This window comes from Morone saxatilis, unplaced genomic scaffold (assembly GCF_004916995.1).
Source record: "Morone saxatilis isolate NCDOM2014 unplaced genomic scaffold, NCSU_SB_2.0 Contig17, whole genome shotgun sequence".
In the NCBI taxonomy this organism is placed as follows: Eukaryota; Metazoa; Chordata; class Actinopteri; family Moronidae; genus Morone; species Morone saxatilis.
Genome location: NW_023339729.1, coordinates 9,644,957 through 9,663,161, shown reverse-complemented (window position 1 = coordinate 9,663,161; position 18,205 = coordinate 9,644,957). Strand labels below are relative to the sequence as shown.

The 18,205-nt window shown below is 43.6% G+C and overlaps 1 protein-coding gene across 2 annotated transcripts in view; it reads right to left on the bottom strand.

Moving 5' to 3' along the window:
* The window catches only part of mxi1 (max interactor 1, dimerization protein), a 27,837-nt gene extending 17,262 nt beyond the window's left edge, over positions 1 to 10,575 (bottom strand). The window contains exons 1-3 of one of the 2 annotated variants that reach the window (XM_035660021.1): positions 10,244 to 10,575; positions 7,591 to 7,693; positions 3,348 to 3,377 (exon numbers count right to left, since the gene is read on the bottom strand). In XM_035660021.1, coding sequence (XP_035515914.1) covers positions 3,348 to 3,377; positions 7,591 to 7,693; positions 10,244 to 10,472 — 362 coding nt within the window. In that variant the 5' untranslated portion in view covers positions 10,473 to 10,575. Of the gene's footprint in view, positions 1 to 3,347; positions 3,378 to 7,590; positions 7,694 to 7,973; positions 8,455 to 10,243 lie in introns of those variants that run through there. The other variant, XM_035660022.1, reaches the window with a different exon arrangement.
* Positions 10,576 to 18,205: the final 7,630 nt, after the last annotated feature.

The window sequence follows — 18,205 nt, the reverse complement described above, 5'->3', positions numbered from 1 at the left end:
GGGGGGGGGGGGGGAGCACGTGTGCATGCTCTTGCTGGGCTCACCAGACCAAAGATCAAGTCCCTTAAGCTGCTTTTCTGAGCCAAGAAAAGCTCACAAGTCGTCACGTTGGTCAGAACAAACGGCCTGAGAAGAGGCTGAACACAGAACAGAAACACTGGTGGAGCAGTTTATTCGTGGAGCATCAGCGCAGCCGGAGAAAATGTAGCCGGGCTTATTCATGTTGGACTGCTCATCCGACCCCGAGGCTGGAACAACGGTACCGAGTTCAAAGCCCACTGGTTAGAAAGAATGGAAATACATGAAGGGCTTCAATCCCAACAGATAAATATACCTTTTGAAACATGAGACACCTGTCCGAGTGATATTCAGTGGTGAGTTTCAGTGTCTTTCCTAGACTACGTGTCACTAAAACTGCGATCTACACGAGGCCTGTTAGTTGTAGAGTAGTAGTAAGAGGAGTGAGCTCTGAAATCGGACCGTATATCCTGACAATATAGTTTTGCAACAAGAGACTAGAAACCTTCGCGACCTCTCTGTCTGTCACACACACAAATAAAAACAAAAACCTTGACAGCTGAGAAAACCCAGTTTGTTGCATATGAGGCAAGACTCTTCATTACCATTTCCATACCACTGAGCCAAAACAAATCCTGTGAAGACACTTCACGGATGCTCCTAACATGCCACCCAAAGACATCAGGCTTCCGAGTCTAATGGGCAAGACCGAGCCTTTTTAATATTCCACAGGCAGCCGCTGAAAGGTGTTAAACACACACTGTTTACTCCTCGCATAAAGAACCGAGCAGAAAAGATAATATTGCTTCCACTGCCCGGGCACTGGAGGAAAAATAATGTGCTGTGTGTCTTATAAGCCTGGCCATGATAAACAATTTGAAAATGAGTAGGTCGCAGCGGAGGAGGGTAAATGATAAGCGACGGTTCTTGAGGATTTATTGTATCAGGTAAAAACCTGCTGTATTGATTCTCCATCAACAGAGTCATCAGAGAAAAACAACTGGTTGAATAACAACTGATTAAACTCTGAGCCGTGGATTACTTTAGTCGCATACTGTAAAACACCATAACTAACAAGGATCACCCAACAACTAACCTGAGCCGGGGAATTAAACACATTTAAAAGAAACAAGTCAAATAGGCGGCGAGATCAAAGTGGTGAAAACGGCAACATGCGGGCATACAAGCCTTTTTTTACTGTTAAACGCTACTAAGACAGTGTGATTTAGTAGTGACACGTGGAAGTGCAATAGGGCTGTTAGGAGGTTCATGATCAAAGCGGCAGAGCCACCTCATTATCTGGTCCCGACGCACAGTGTGAACATCTGGATTGTGGTTTTTTACCTCTTCTGGCCCCTTTTATCAGCGTCCTGTGGTCTCCACTGTCACAACCACTCTACTTGTCAGAGGTTATCGAGACCTGTGGTAGCCATGCAAGGCAAATCGTCTCTCCAGCAACTGATAAACAGGGTTGATAAAAGGGCCCCAGTCAGGCTGGACCTTAAGGGAGCGGCCTCCAATTTACAAGACTGGAAGTCTGCTGAGGTGGAACGAGAGCTGCTGCTGCTGTCGAGTCATGGTATAAGCCCGACACACTTGGGTGAACAACTATGCCTGATACATATAGCTTACAGTGAGGCATGTGCTTAAAGGGAATTGGATTAACTGCTGGCAAAAAAGGGGGGATTATAAACGATTCAGACTTTAAGAGTGCTTCTAAAAAGATGGATTACCATTTCAATTTCCCCCTCTTTCTTTGCTAATGGAAATTCGAATTAGCCATGTAGTGGTCAACTACTAAACAACAGCACCATGCACACTGTGTCGAGCTGAAAAAGACAAGAAGTGGGGGAAAACAAGGTGTCGGTATCTGGATTTGGTACAGCGGTGTGGTACAGGACGGCCTGTTCCCAAATCCAGATACCGACACCCTGTGCCAGGAAAAGGAGGAGGCAGAAGATGTTTCAGTGGATGTTGTACTCGTGATGGGAATGAAAACACACTGAGGCGAATCTAATGTTGTCAAATACACAAATAAAGGGGTAAATGTTTAAATCTGGCTTTAATTAAAGTATCTGTCTAATGGTTCATAACTCTGCAGTCACCATAATTCTGTGCCATACCACCATACAGAACCAGCACTGATCCTCCTGTATTTGCTTCACACTGCTCTACTCTGATTACCAGAGATGACTATAGACCATGACTGGCCGTAGGAAGAGACCATACTACAAGAATGTGATGAGAACAGCCTTTACACAGCGTTGTAGGAACAAACATCTTTTTAAATGTATTTGTGTGGGTGGAAAAATGCAACGCTGCATGGGTGCCGCAATCTGCCGACCGGCCAGCCTCGTGTGGCATCGCATACGAGCACCGAGATGACACATCAACTCTTGTCTATATTTAACTCACTGGACTCCTCTCCTTCCAATGTTCCCATCCTTTTAGAAGAGGCTGCCAGGGAGAATGGCGAGAAAAACAGGCCGAGGTGATATGTAATTACACTGAATGGGTCCAGCCTCCCACATCCTTTCATTGTACCCACACCCTCGAGATAATGAAATGGAAGGATAGTTTTTTTTTTCTATTTACCATAAATCCTGCAAGTCTAGCCACTCTTATTTATGGTGTCGAAGAAAACCCTTTACTCTTCTGTCTGCAAAGTCACCGAGCATAAACACCAGCAAGCACCCTGTGTGGGTGGCAAACTCAATCAGATAAGGGCTTCTAAGAAACCAGTCTTCACTCTCTTCAGGAGACGGTGTGGTAAACCATCACAAGCCAAGGTCTCCCTGAATACCCCACATTTCTTCCACTGTAGATACGATCATGAATGCAGAGATATAACTCTAAAAAGCCACTGAAAGGACATTTTGTTCAGATATGGGGCTAACTTTGTTGACACTACTACATACCAATCAAAAACATCTTTGGATCAAAACGAGTGCTGAACTTTTGACTTCAGTTCCAGCTCTACCTGCATGCAGCCCTTTGCCCCGGCAACCACACTGCTGCCTGCACATAACTGTAGGTGCAAAACGTGTGTACGGAGAGGGGGAAACAGGGAGGAAGAAAAAAGAAAAAGAGAGGAGGAAATGTTCTTCACTGAACACAACTGGGTCACCCTTTACTTTTTTACATTTTAAGGACCTCTTGAAGAGGAAGTGCTGCTAGAAGAGAGGCAAAAACTGGGGACGAAATGCAAGAAGGACACGATGGACTCGTTCACAAGTCAGGGCAGCGTGTGCACAAGCTTGCAGGCTGTTGTGTTACGCAGGCTTATGATTTCAAGGTGAAATGTTGAGAAGAACGAAATGCCAACGTACCTATTCTTCTCCAGCTCATTATGTGTGGACCTGCAGAGACAGAAAAACAGAAGTTGTCAAATGAAGAACAAATTTATACTTCTCCTAAAAAGGCAATTCATTCTTTTCAGGGAAATAAGGTGTAAGGTACGAGCTTCACAAACAGGGCCGAAAGAGGCACAGTGAATTACCTCGTCGAATTTTATTCATTCATTTATTAATGAATCCCAAACAAGGTCATCTCTAGTGCACTGGAGCCTTTACACTAACAAACATCACCGTGGTGGCCGGGCATTCCCTGTGGCATTATACAGCCTCTTTCCTCAATAATGCACAGCTCAACTCTGGGAGGGTGTGTGTGTGTGTGTGTGTGTGTGTGTGTGTGTGTGACACTGCAGCCACTACTCACTAAAGTTCATAATGTGCATGAGTGTGTGTGTGTGTGTGTGTGTGTGTGTTACTGGGCAAGTGTGAGCATGCACACACACATCCACACACGCCCTGTGCATGCAGCAGTCAGGGTTCAGTGCTCTGTTAATAATGTAAAGTGAATCAGCTGGTTCCTCAGAGTCTCTGTGTGTGGCAACATACTGAAGGCAGACTAGTCCTCCTCCTGACTCTTAGATGTCCGGGTTCCCGTCCACACAAACTGCACTCCACCTCGTCTCAAGGGTCACTGGCCTCTTTCTCTTTTTGGGAGGGGGTGGGGTGTGATGGACTCAACCTCTCTTGAGTCATGTACACAGCACTTCTCTATATTACGGGTTATCAATACTGCAATATGCTTTTATGCTTTTCCTGTTTCCTTTTATTTCAATACTAAGCTCATACTCAGTAGTCAGCTGACAAAACTGCCATCTTGTTAATACGGAAGCAGGAAGCGTGGGAATATGGAGAAAACAGGAGATAAGAATGGACCGAGGAAGGAAGTAGAGAGGGATCAGACAGAGGGAACTACGACTGTCCAAGGCTGTGGTTCAGTTTTGGCTCTGCCTCAGAGGAAATGATTTTTTCAAGTTTAATTATTTACTCCAATAAAAACACCATATGTCTCTATTTGAATACATTACTGTCCATGTAGTTAGGTATGCAAGACTGGACATTAAGTCAACTGTGGCAGTACATTTGATTTAACACGACACGGTCTACGGTCAGGTTTAGTGGGTGCTATCACAGCAAAACATGGCGCTCACAAGTAAGGTGGTCCGGGCCATTTCCTGAAAACCTGTGAGGGGCCTAAGTGCTCTCACGTGTGTTATTTTGACAAGTTTCAACTTACATATTCTACAACCCTGTAGTAGTGCATGCATGGCTGCGCTCTGCAACAGCCAACTAGTCACGCATAAAAAAAAAAATCACACATACCACATAAACGTCATCTTTAAACTGGCTTACAGTCCCAGAAGGATTTCTTTAAAGGGAAATTAATGGTCACAGGCTTGTGTTCAATTTCATTTACATATATAATTACTTTCTAATGACAGTGGGTCCACTGGTTTCTGTAACTGCTTGTGACTCAGAGCACTAGTTTTGATCACAGAAGATGAATACATTGGAGTGCATAATGTGCGTCACTGCTGTCACTGTGCTCGCACTGTGTCTGTGTTGCTTGGAAACCCTCATCCCAATTTCGGTGTGTAATAACGACTGGATAAATGGCTGATTCTTACACACTCCAACAATGATGAAACATTTATTTTAGGAAACCATTAAAATTGTGGCCAAGTGTTTTGCAAAATGAAAATCAAAGGACAGAGTTTAATACGAGAAACAAAAATATCCAAGTTTGAAAAGCTGGTGAAATGATGTGAAACCAATACTGATTATTTCTGCACAGAGAAATAACTTTGGTCCTGAAAGTCCATTTTAGGACAATGCTGTTGTCACTTACACTGTCTGTCACTCTGAAAAAGAGAGAGGCCTTAGGTCCGCCCTGGTCCAAGTCCCACACTACATCTTAGCATAACCTCTCATTCAGAGAGATCAATTCAAGTCAGCTTGCTTTCCCATAAGCTTTTATCATCACCAACCTCTTCCCCTGCCTCCTGAATCAGATATCTGCATGTCTGGAGCTAACAACAACACAATACAGATTATAAACTGGCTCAAGGCCACACACACACTCACACAGTGTATACTTGTGTGCATATATATGCATGTATATGCACACACACAGTGGGTCAAGGAGATAAAGCAACCCTGCTATAAACGGTAGGCGAGAGAGGACAGAGTCAGATAAGCCCATCACTTTAAGCCTCAACACGCTACCGAGTCGGGAGCTGCAGCTGGAGCAAGCTGGTGCCAAACAGCAAACTGTGTTTAAAGAAAAGACACTGTGACTTACTGTGAGTTATTACAATCAGTATATTCTAATAATATTTAAGGACCACATTCGTTCAGTGCCCTCACAGTGATTATAACTGATGAATAAACATGAACATTCATTTGGCTGAAGATGTGAAGGTCCATTTAGACAGCGTCATTGGTCAATCACACATCCTCATCTCTTCATTCATAACACAAGCAGAAGATGATACAGACGTGTAGCTTTGGTCAAACCTCTCTGGCGGATGCATGTTGCCGTCACGTCTGTGGACATTGTGAGGTGATGAAAATGGCTCACAACTTTGACTAACTAGTAAGATTCCTCACTTAAGTCAGCCGGTCGTAAAACAGGATTGTTCAATAAAAGTAGACCACTAATGACGCAGACGTGTGCCACATCAGTGGCCCTGACCGTTCCAGTGGGAATTAAATAAACTGCATCACAACACGAGGCTGGAAATGGTGTTGAATGCTAAATGGTGTCACCACCTGAGTGAGTTGTGAACATGTCTCTGTAGAGAGCAGCACCAAACATCATCCTTCTTTCTCTCTGAAAGTGCATCCTGCTGTTCCTGAAGAGTTGTTCACATTAGCAGCTGACTGAAGAGCCAAGTGAGTGAAAAGATTTTGGTTTTCAAAAGATTTAGTTTTACATTGAAGATGCTATTGTTCCCAAAAACCACGATTGTATGTAGAATTGTTACAACCAACTCTTAGGACGCTTTATGGATACAGCCTCAGCCCTATATATGATCAGCACTGTTGCCATGCAGAACAGACAGCGTTCTGCGCTCATGATGAGTAATGCGCAGTTCCTGTTTGTGGCCCGCTCTTACATTAATATTAAAAGGCCTCAGAGAGAGAGAGAGAGAGAGAGAGAGAGCGGGGCTTGCGTTTGATGTATGACTGTCAATGGACAGATTATTGTAAGCAGCCTAGCACCAGGAAAAAACACAATGACATGGGTCTTAACTTGGGAGATTCACGCCTGCTTCTCCTGGTATTAAAAGCACGTATCTGTCATCAGTGAAAGCATTGTGTTTGACAGGAGCTTTAATCTTTGTGGCAGCTAATGCAGTGATTATTAGACAGTGTTGCATCTTGCTACACAACAGAAAACACTATTAAACATATGTTCCACAACACACAACAACAGCTTGGTGTGTGCTGTGTGTGCTTGATGGTACAAGACACATGAATAGTGCAAACACGCTTTTCTTTTTAGAATATAGTTGTATGTAAAGGTGCAACTAGAGCAAATGACAACCCTAAACGTCGTTAGTCCTGAAAAGGGGCTCCACGTATTCACCTTTGGATGTCTGCAAACAACACCGGCCATAAATAGCAGCTCTTCCTCTTTAGGGTAAAAGACAAAACTACCGCTCTCTCCCACAGCGCAGAACATATATATTCGACATGTGGAAAAATGAGCTGGAAAAGCACCGAAACCTACAAACACAATTCAAGTTCAACTTCAGCAGAAGCCCGTGCGTTTATTTGACCACGGGTGAGAGGGATGCACGACATTACGAGTGACTTATTTTTCGTTTCTAAGCCGTCCCTTTCCCCACGGTCCCTAACCTCAGCCACTGCAGTCCGTTTGACAATCAGCTGATGAAAAGCTACAGAGCCGCTGGTGCTGAACCCTCCCCCAGGCCAACAAACAGCGGTGTGAAAGGCTAAACACGTTTCTACAACTTTGAGAAAACATCCATGCAAACTTTTTTTTCCCTCTCTCTCTCTCTTTTTTATTTTATTATTACAAATAAAGTGTGTTTTCAGCCTTACCAACCGTTGCAGTAAAGCGTTAATCACATGCTGTCTGCAGCTCACGTCCCCCCAGCTCAGCACACAGCTCAAAGACAGCACCTATCCGTAAAAGCACACATCTGCCAGCGTCGACAGGGACCACACCGTGCGAGAGGAGCCCGTCTCTTACCTATTGTGGTTACTGTTGAACTTCTTATTTCGGAATTTTCTTTGCCTCTGGAAGTTTGTGTTCTGATTTGATGGAAATGTCGAAGCATATCCGTGTTCACACTCTGTGGAGAGAAACAAAAAGTGTGGTTAACAGTCAGCTAGCCGCGTTAGGACACTTCAATATGCCACAATACTTTAGTTTGGACTCGAACATGTAACCGCTAATACGTTTGTGACCGTCTCCAGATTAGACCAGACAACATTTCCTTCCTTTTTTCGGTGTTTACTGTAAAACAGTCGTTACCCGTTATAAAAGCGGATACTGGCACTGTTTGTTTGTTTGTTGTTGTTGTTGATAAATACGTATTTCTCAGCTTCACACACGTCTGAACACAGAAGTACCTCTTTCTCTCCTTTCTAGATATTCCGCAGCTTCCAGTAACCGTTGGATATTTATCAGCTGAACGGCCGTCATTCTTCCCTGAGCCGTTAACCGCCGTTAACGTTAGCTTCGCAAACAGCACCAACGGAAGGTCGCTTTAAATACCGGGAAGACAGTGCATCGGTTATCACTACACTGAATTACACTTTAACAAAAACGTCGTGTTATTATCTTGTTCAGTGTTTTCGGCTGCCTTTGCCGAGAGGAGAGGGGGGAAGAAATATCCAGTGTTTCCAAGCTGGCAAGCTACAGCCAATCCTTGCCAGGTTCCGCTGTTAGAAAACCAGTGTATCAAAGTAGTAAAAGTACGTAGGAAACACGATATTAAATGTTTTACAAAAAGTGGATATAAACAATATAAAATGTTCCCCGAGGGAGCCCGGAGCCAGCAAAGTGCCTGCTGCTGCTCGTTTCCTCTCCTCTCCTGTTTGTTTACCTAACGTTAGCTGCACAGCTGAGAGGCGGAGACTGGTGGAGGAGAGGCCGGTCTACGCGCGCTGCATTCTGGGAGACCGAGTCTTTCGTTACATACATAAAATACTTCAAAATATGCCCAGTATTCATTACCGGTAATTTCACTATTTAACCAGCCTTTACTGTGATTTGTCGAGTAAAACGCCGTTCGTTGTTACTGAAGGATTTACTTGTAATTATCGCAGGTCAGTTTAATGATATCCACCTGTGGCAGAGTGCTACAGTCCGCAGGTCAACAGGAATAAAAGATAACGTGGTGATTATTATTCTTGCTTAATCGACGTTATTGTTGCTACTGGTGACAATGAAGAAAAATAATGCGGGAATAAATGACAATAATTAAATATTCACTATTATTTTAGATCCCAGGCCTCTAATACTGCATCAGAATTGTCCATAGGTCTGTTTGTTGCTAAATGCAAAAGCCAGTCTTCATTTTGGGTCTACATTTTGGCCATCAATCATTAATGTTGGTTATCTGATATGTGACTGACTAAACACAACTCACTCCCTGGGTGTCATTTATTCCTCTTACAGTCTTTCTACCCAGTCCATTTCTCTCCGCAAAAAAAAAAGAAACCCTACAAATCCCATGATTCAACAGGACGGTGGGGGTGTTCTTGTCGGCTGAAGCCAGGCCCAGCAACACATGACGTCACCGCCCAGCGGGCCTCTGATTGGCGGACGGCGCTGACAGGCGTCGAGGGTTGAGCTCGCTCCTGACCAACCGCAGAGGAGCTCTGCGCCATGTGGAACTCACTGCGACACGCCCACAAATAGCAGGAAGCAAACAATCGAGAGAGAGGAGCTGCGCTGCTGCGATCCGCTGCCACAACGTTAACAGGAACATTCCCACGTTACACTGTAATAAGTGATATTACTCAGAGGAGGTCTGCAACGCGCATCAGCACATATGCTACGCTTTTCTGCACAACACAGCCATGCGCGGACCGACTCATACCTAAACAACAACAAAAAAAAAAAGATCTTATTTCCCACGGTCTTTAAATCATGACTCGTTAAAAATAAAAAAAAACGAGGAAATCATTACTTAATTTAAATTATGCGTTTAATAAAAAGGATCCTGCCATTAAATCATAAACAGGTCCATCTGCAATTTGTAAGAGCATGACATCTGCAATCAACCTACACCGAGTCAGCTAATTCCTCATAGGCTAGAGACATTTAGAAACAAGCACAATTACCAACCAGGCCACTCATTTCTATGCTCCATAAATACCCGAGTCACTATTCAGTTGTGTCCTCTGCGTCTTATCTATAAAGTTTTTTTTTTTTTGGTTTTTTCGATCGAGTCTGCGGGGGCACAATGACATCATCCTAAACTGAGTTGGAGGGCGCTGCAATGTGCTCAGATTTATCATATCGGAGTGGTAGCCAGCACGCACACCCACATACCTACATATTGCTTTATCTATGCTGAGGGGAAACATTACAGATTGTTGGATTGAGAGTTGTGCAGGCGCAAAGCGACGCACAGTCCCCCGGCATGCAGATAATGCAGGAAAACAACAGTCCAGAAAATAATGAAAGCCTTTATGTTTACTCTCCTATAACTGCAATGAGTACATCACTCATATTAGTCTGGTGCAGGCACGGGCTGTGCTCATAGCAGGCAGTGGTGCTTAGTTGAATGAACTCAGCCCTTTGTTGTCTGAGTCTGTTGACAATGAAGTGTTGTTTTCCCTGAAATTCAGAGGCAAATGAAAAGGATCAAACGCAGCACAAATAAACTCACTTCCGTCTTTCCTCTCGGCGCTCTCAAGAAAGCGAGCAGCCTCCAGCAAAACTTGTACGTTTTTCAGAAAAGTGTTGATCTGCTCCATGTGGGAGTCTTTGGAGTTGAAGACGTCATTGAAAGGGCAACTAGACATCTCGAAATCTTGCTGATCCAAGAGAGACGCCTCGGAATCGAAAAAGAACTCCTCACTCTTCAAACTTCTTCTTTGCCTCTCACTTTTGGCCATTTTCCCCCTTCTTAGTTTGTGTGTCTGCAGTTCTGGCGACGTGCTGAGCGCAGTAAACAGTGAGGCAGCTACCGGTGGATGCTGCTCTTGTCAGATGGTTCCTCTTTTCTTTTTTTATGAATGCGGGGTGTTTAATGTGGAGCAGTGGCCAATGTCAGTAGATGGTGGTGCATGGGAAAACTGAGAGCCCGGCCCCCCTCTGTCTGAGGAGTCCGCATGGTCCCTGTGCCCGTCAGTAGAGGACTCTCTGTTGTAGCTATACAGAGTAAAAGAATACATTCACATGTCATCGCCACATTAGAGTCACACAGTTTATCAGCTGTTTTATACACAATCTGAATGTGTTTCAGTTTTCTGTCTGTTACTAAGTACAATGTAGGGATGGCGTTAGCATAGTGGAAGCAATAGTAGAGCTGGTACAAGCAGTTACAGCAGCATTTGTGGTACTAGTACAGATAGTGTACTGCTATTTTACTTAAAGTAGGCAATTGATGTAAAAAGAAATAAAAAATACATGACATATTCTTTGCTCAAAAGTTGGTTTAAAATGTTTATTTAATACTATCCAGACTAGTCTTCCTTAAATAAAGCGATGCAGTAACACAGTAACAGAAAATGAAAGTGAATGAAAAATAAATATAACATTAAAGGGTGATCTGTATGAAAGCAGAAAGATGAGTGGACAGAATTCAAACTAGTAGTGTAAAAAAAAAAAAACTAGAGAATTACATTTTGGAAGTGAAGTCACCAACACCCTTTATTGCTTATTGGACATTTACTGCACATAGGGTCATGGAGTTCCTGTTTTTAAGTATGCTGAAGTATGCTACTTCACTAAAAATCTACTTTAGTACTGACATTTTACTTACAGTAGCCAACTGATGTATTTGTGATAGCAGCAGTAGTAATGCTAGCTTTAGCAGTATTATAGTAGCTGGAGTAGCAGCAGCAGTAGTTGTGTGAGTAGTTAAGTGTGTGCTTTTTTTGACATTTTAGGCCTGTAAGACGTCAAAGCAAAGCTGACTTTTCAATAAAAAAACACTAATATGAGCTTTGGAGATAGGAACTTTAATAACAGACACTATAGTGCGTCTATAGATCCTTTATATGTGACAGGAATTTCGACAGAGATAATGCCTTAGCCTTGATCTTGTGCCACTCTCAGAAGACCTTTAGCGGAGCTGTTTTTACACTGCGGCACAGTCCGTTTTGAACCGGAACATGTCATGGCAGAGACCTGTATTCAGCTCTGATACCCCCCCCACCCTCTGCCACTTCAAAGAGCCAGCAGCAGCCCATGACCGTTTGATGTTAAGTTCACAGAGACAGAAACTTTCAAGTCCAACGCACAGGGGAATCTCTGAAGGTCCCTCCCGCCCCTGCTCCCACCTCTCCACCCACAGTTAGGGGTAGCTGTAGAGGAAGGAAACCTATTGGTGAGCGGCCCTGTTTGGAGTTCAGAAGGTGCCACCACCGTGCTGACAAAACGAGTGGATTTTGAAAAGCACTCGGCAACATCCTCTTTAGGATTTTAGGCCAGCCTCCCCATTTTAGGTTACTGGGTGCAGTTTTGTAGGCTGTGCTTTTTAATTTGCATTAGCCGCCTGAAGTGCATAGCTTCAGGGCAACCTTCCCTCAAGGCACAGACATTTAATGTAAAAGCAGAGATTAAAAGTATCCATCAGAAATTGTTAAGGCTTGATCTTAATATTTTACTTCTCAGTAAAGGTCACAGGGGGTCACAAACCCAACAAGCCACCGTTAAACCAGGCAGGTCACGTGCTGCAGGGAGGGAGAAAAGAGGAATGATGAAAAGCAGGAGGGAGTCATGTGTCCCAGTGGGCAACACTGGTCACAGTTTAAAGATAAAGACTTAAGAGAGACAATATAGCTCAGGGGTATGGATGTCCTGCAGACACATTGTTTGTAGCCTGTCCTTACACAAACAGGTCAAACCAGTTCTCTTCACGCTATCACTCCAATTAAAGTAATTAAAAGGAAACTTCCATGTCAAAACAAGTGTACTCATAAATCCATGGAGAACAGACTTCCAGAGGAGAGACAGGGACAATGGTCAAATGTTTTCAATAAGACCAGCTCATTTTTCTGAGCCTGAGGGGCTAACCACAACAACCAACAGCTAATCTGTATGTTAAAGGGGAGGCAAAAAGGAATGCTAATGAAAATAAAATGATGTGCTGCAACAGGGATTGTCCATTAAGCGTAATACCCTTTGAGCAGTTTCCAAGTGCCCAAGGTGACGTCTTTAAATGCTTTCTATTTCCAACCATTTGCCTTAAACTCCAATGTATTCAGTTTAAAATGATATAATGATATTATTATATAAATTTGGCAGCGACGTGGCTTTGAGGGATAGCAATGTCTGACAGTTGGATCCACCACTTTGGTCCAGATTGAAATATCTATAACTATGGGATGGATTGACATGAGAAGATGAATCCTACTGACAGATTACTTATCCCCCACTTGTCCTGGAGCGCCACCATGAATGTGCATAGGTACAGCCTCACTGAGCTGCCAACATGGCTGTAAAATCTTAGTAATAAATGTATTAAAATAGCCGGAGATGAATGTTTTTGTTGATCCGCTGATTATTTCAGCACTAGTTGTTTGAGCATGGTAAAGCTGATGTTGCAGCTGACTGAGATGAAGATCCTAGTGTGATGCAAACGACAATGCAAGCCCATAATTAATCACAGCCAACTATGTTTTCATATAAAAACATATTTAGGCATAGTGAACGCTGATCTAAACACATTTCGCCTGGGAGAAATTTCAGAGTTTGTTTTGCCAGAGCCACTTTTCATCATCCCTGAGTCAACATCATCTATTCAGTCTCTGTGGATTGAAGACACATTAGAGTGGCCTAGCCGGCAAAATGAAACTCTCAAATCTTCTAAAGGCGGTAACACAGGGATGGGAGACACATTGACATAATAAAAATGCTTGGCTATAATGGGTCTCTCTCGGCCGTTATTGCTTCCTCTGAAAACTCACTGACATTTTCGTAAATGTCACTGATTTACATCATTCTCAGAGGACCACTTCAGCTGGTGGTGTTCATGGGTAATTAGGCAACGTCCACCATGTGCACCTCTCCACACTCAGAGAGAGAGAGGGAAATACGTGGGACAGAGTGATATGAAGGGGTAAAAAGGGTAAAAGGGTTTAAAGAAATAGTGTGATAGTTGAGAGAATATCATTGAATCTCTTTTCAATAAATATACACAACCCTCCAGAGAGAAACCTTTGTCCTGGCAGTAGCTCACAGAGATTTGAAGAGTGGCCGTTTATACTGCTGACCTTTTTACAGCCTTGTATTACTGTCTGTTTAGCTTTCCAAAACACCAGAAGCACCCTTCTGGTTCCCATTCACCCTGTTGGCCTTTTGACCTCAGCCTGTGCTGTTTCCACAAGGTGAATGAGTAAAAGTATGAAATAAAAGAATCACAGGTTTAAAACACAACATGCCTAACATTTAAAATACTCATGTCAGATTAAAAGATGCAAAATACATTCTAAACATTTACGTCCCATGATGATCGAAGATAGAGCATGTGAGTGTCAGCTGCAGGGTAGCACCACCCTAAATCAACCTCTCTTTTGTTTTGCTCTCTGTCCACTGGTGTGCTTAACAAGGCCTCATCCTTAACCTTTATGTCCTCTCCTCATCAGCCACAATAGGTATTTGTTCTCCATGGGAGGTCAAGCCTGATCACACAAACACTGAATACATGTCCTGCCTGCTGTTGTTTTCCCCTCCACAGATCAATTACTGTAATTGTTAGCTTACATGTGAACCAGCCATCGTGGCTCTTTACATTTACACACACACACACACACACATTTGCAAATCCCAGGTTGGTTTGTCCCAGCTACACAACAAATAACTACCAGTGTGTCTCTCTTATTTACAAAACTCACTGTGCAAACTGACAGCGAGCTAGCACAGGTGCCCATGCGTAATTGCTGCCTGCTCAAAACACCGTCCATCAGATAGGGGGAACAGAAAATGACTGGGTGAGAGTGACAAAGCATTTTTTCGTGGGAGCTTCTTCAGCTGACCTCATGTTGACACCGCGGGCTATGCTACTGTCAGTGTGCTTATTTTCTCCCAAGGGCCCACGAGCTGTGTGGTTCTCTGCTTTGTCAGGGATTTCTAGCCAAGATACTAATCTGTCTTCCATCAAGATTGCAGTCAGGCTTTTCTTTTGTTTGGCTCGCACCGTGCGGCTACTGGGGAAAGGCTTCCTGGGTATTATCTCCATTCCAGGATATTCTCAGCCCTTCCTTGTGATACAGTATCAAAACAACACATTATATAGCTGCTCCCCGCCCTGTTCCTCAAATCAGCGGTGCTGATGCCACTACTACTGCACCTCTCCATCTCAATTCTCACTTCCTGTCTCAACACTCTCCCCGGTGCATTTTTTCACTATTTAAAAAAAAAATTCACCTCAGTGTCATGTGGTGACAGAAGACACCCAAATCACTCCAAGCACTTACACACTCTCAAACATGCTGATGAAATGACAGTGTGGGTGAAACATAAACCTGTTAGGCGACAGCCTGGTGTTGCCCCTCCCCAGGCGATTGCCCTTTGGCTCTTGGTGACCATTGTTTGCCTCTGTTCCCAGGCACTGACATCTGGTGACAATGGCCACGGCGGGAAAGAGGAAAGAGAGCCTGTGAGCGTGCACTTGCACAAATACATACATAAAAAAAACACACACACCCACACAAGCTTGGATGCACACAGAACTGAAACAGAGGGCAACTAAGTGAACGCACACGTGCACATGCATACAAATTCAATAACGCACACAGAAAAGAAAGTAAACTATCTGCACAGACATGAACTCGAAGGCAAGAGCTGAACCAAAAATGAATGATAACACAAATAAAAAAACTCACATTTAAAGATGATTACACATTCCTTAATGCATTGGAGGGCCAACATCCACAGTGACACACACATACACACACACACGTACATGCAGAGCCATACAAAATAATGCACAGATAAGTCAGATGTCTTATGCTTATTAAGAGTTCAAGGGATCCCATCAATATCAACACACAAACATACACACACGGTCACACACCCAGTTAAAGGGGACGGTTAGATTGACGGGGGAAACCTTTCCCTGCTGTCAGTGGAACCAGCAACGACACCAGTGAGAATGCTGTTTTCTTTAGGTCCCATGCTAACCTGTCATTTATCCACGGGAGCCTCAGACTGCTGTCTCTGTGCCTCTGCAGCCCCACTGGAGGTGTGGCACCGCACTCCCCTAAAACATTACAATAACCTCCCCCTCCAGCCACCCGCCTCTATCCGATGTCTCTGATGTGGGGATGCTGCCAAATTAGCCAGGAGGGCCTTGGGGCACTGTGTCTCCTCTGCAAATTAGAGAGAAGAGAGAGAGAGGGCGTGCATGGGACAAAGAGAGCGAGAGATTGCAGGTTCAAAGAGCTAATGACCTGCATAGGATGGGAGCAGTAATGGGAGTCGTGCAAAGGGAGTTGATGTAGAAATAGGCCGAGGAAGAGACATGACCTCATCCCCTGTTGCTTGTTTAGCCTTGAGCATCCACACAAAACAGTATATACTGGAAGCTTGTTGACGCAGTGTAGTAATTATTTGCACATTCCACTTCTGTCTCACAACAGACTGCAAACCATGCCACCCATCTTTTGTGGAGCTGTCTGTACTCTAGCGGATATGATAGCTTCTTCAAAGGTCATAACTGCAGAGATGGTTTGCGATTTGTCTAATGCGCGATTTCGTGTGTAAAACTACACAAATGTTGAACTCCTGTACATGAGCCCCTTGCAATAAATCCACTGATCAGAAATGCTAATGTCACTGAGCCCTAAAGCTGGTTTAGTAGTTTTAGGATTTATCAAATAATTAAAGTTGACTACATATAATCCTAGCGATATTTGAAAACTATTTATATTGTAAGCAAATCCCCAAAACCAACAATGTGTCTGTATCTCAATACTTTCTGACTTTCCTGTTTGTGGCTCTTAGTCTCAAGTCCATTAGCTCCTACTAAGGATGTAAATATTTAAAGACTGGTCACCAATATATACTTTGATTTTTTCAAAAGGAGAAAATAATTTACCTTAAACAGCTAGGTTCTGTAGTTTTTAGCAAACGTTACTCACACAGGAGTAAATACTGCTTTTGTTGGGGACTATTTTCAGCAGTGGATTAATACAGAAGCAGGACGGTGTATATGTGATCGATAAACTACAGTCACCTTTATTGTAATGAAGAAGATGTCAGATGGTGCAACCATGTGGTTAAATAATGAAGGCTTGACACTGTAGGTCTAAAGTGCATAAGAATAAACTATGTCAGGTTAATTTGACGGTTGTGGTTGCACAGTCATTGGTTTGTACATTAAAATCCCACTAAATGCATTTTTTTGTTTTATAAGAGGAACTAACATAAACCACAAACATGGCTTTTGTCTCCAACACACACAAATGCAGACACAAATACATTATTTTTCTCATCTTTCTTGTTGCTGTAGGCGAGCAGTCTCAGACCTCCGGAGACAACATGGTGTGATGATTGTGTGCACTTGGAGAAGCTGAAGGGGAGGTGAGAAGAGGAGCCAGAGGAGAGGAAGAACACATCAAGGAAACAGAGGAGAGGAGAAGACAGGAGAGAAGAAGCTGTGGGAATCCTCCCTCTGTCATTTTCACACTGGCTTCCTGTTGTCACTGCTCCCATTTCCTGTCCCAGAGGAAGGCCTCATTCCTCTGCTCGCACATCCCACAATTCTCCCCTTTGTGTTTATTTCTCCTCCTCTGCTAAATACGTTTATATTTTAGGGGTTGAATACCTAACTGGTTTTTCTGTCTGAATTCATGTGTAATAAATAGATGATTTGTCATTTCTGTGTCTTTAAGGAGCTACGCTGAGCATCAGATGCATGTTAGGTCTGACCTTTCTCTTGTTAAAATCCTTCTGACGTTTAACAATCAAATGCCCTGGCCAAGCAGGAACAAATGACTGATCTGACTGGGTCAACACACTGAACAACACCTCTCTGTCTCTGAGTACCTCTATCTTCCCTCCCTTTTCTGTTTTTGGTTTTCCCAGTTACTTCTTCCTTTCGCAGTCCTTCACCTTCCTCCCCCCAGGGTCTGTCTGTGATTCTCCTCATCTCCTTCCCCTCCTTCTCTTGTGGTTCTCTAAGGCGGGGAGGGGGGAGAGCGTGCAGTCTGGTTGGGGATGCTGCCTGCGTGAGCAGCAGTAACCTTTCTTTGGGTCCTTGCTGATTTCATTATTTTCATTATTGGGAGACTTCCACCGTGGCAATCCCATTAGGATAAGACGGGGCCCAGCAGGAGAGGGTGCGCTGCCTGGGGGTGTTGGGTGTGTGTGTGTCTATATGAGAGTTTATGGTGTGAGGGTCCCGCAGGATAAGAGACTAAACTTAGGCATGGCTGCATTTACCTGGATTGTCAGGGGGTCTAAATTGTAAATGTCTCAGTTGTGACTTTACAGACCTAATATAATATGAATTTTGTCATGCACCACAGGCTGATATGAGTCTATATTTAGCTGATAATTCAATGATTTTCCATAAACTAAAATGAGCATCATAGTAATATTTATTGTCACTTTGTGATGTTGCCAGCTATGCACTAACAAACAGAAATTTAGGACCCCCAAACAGATCAGATATGAAAAA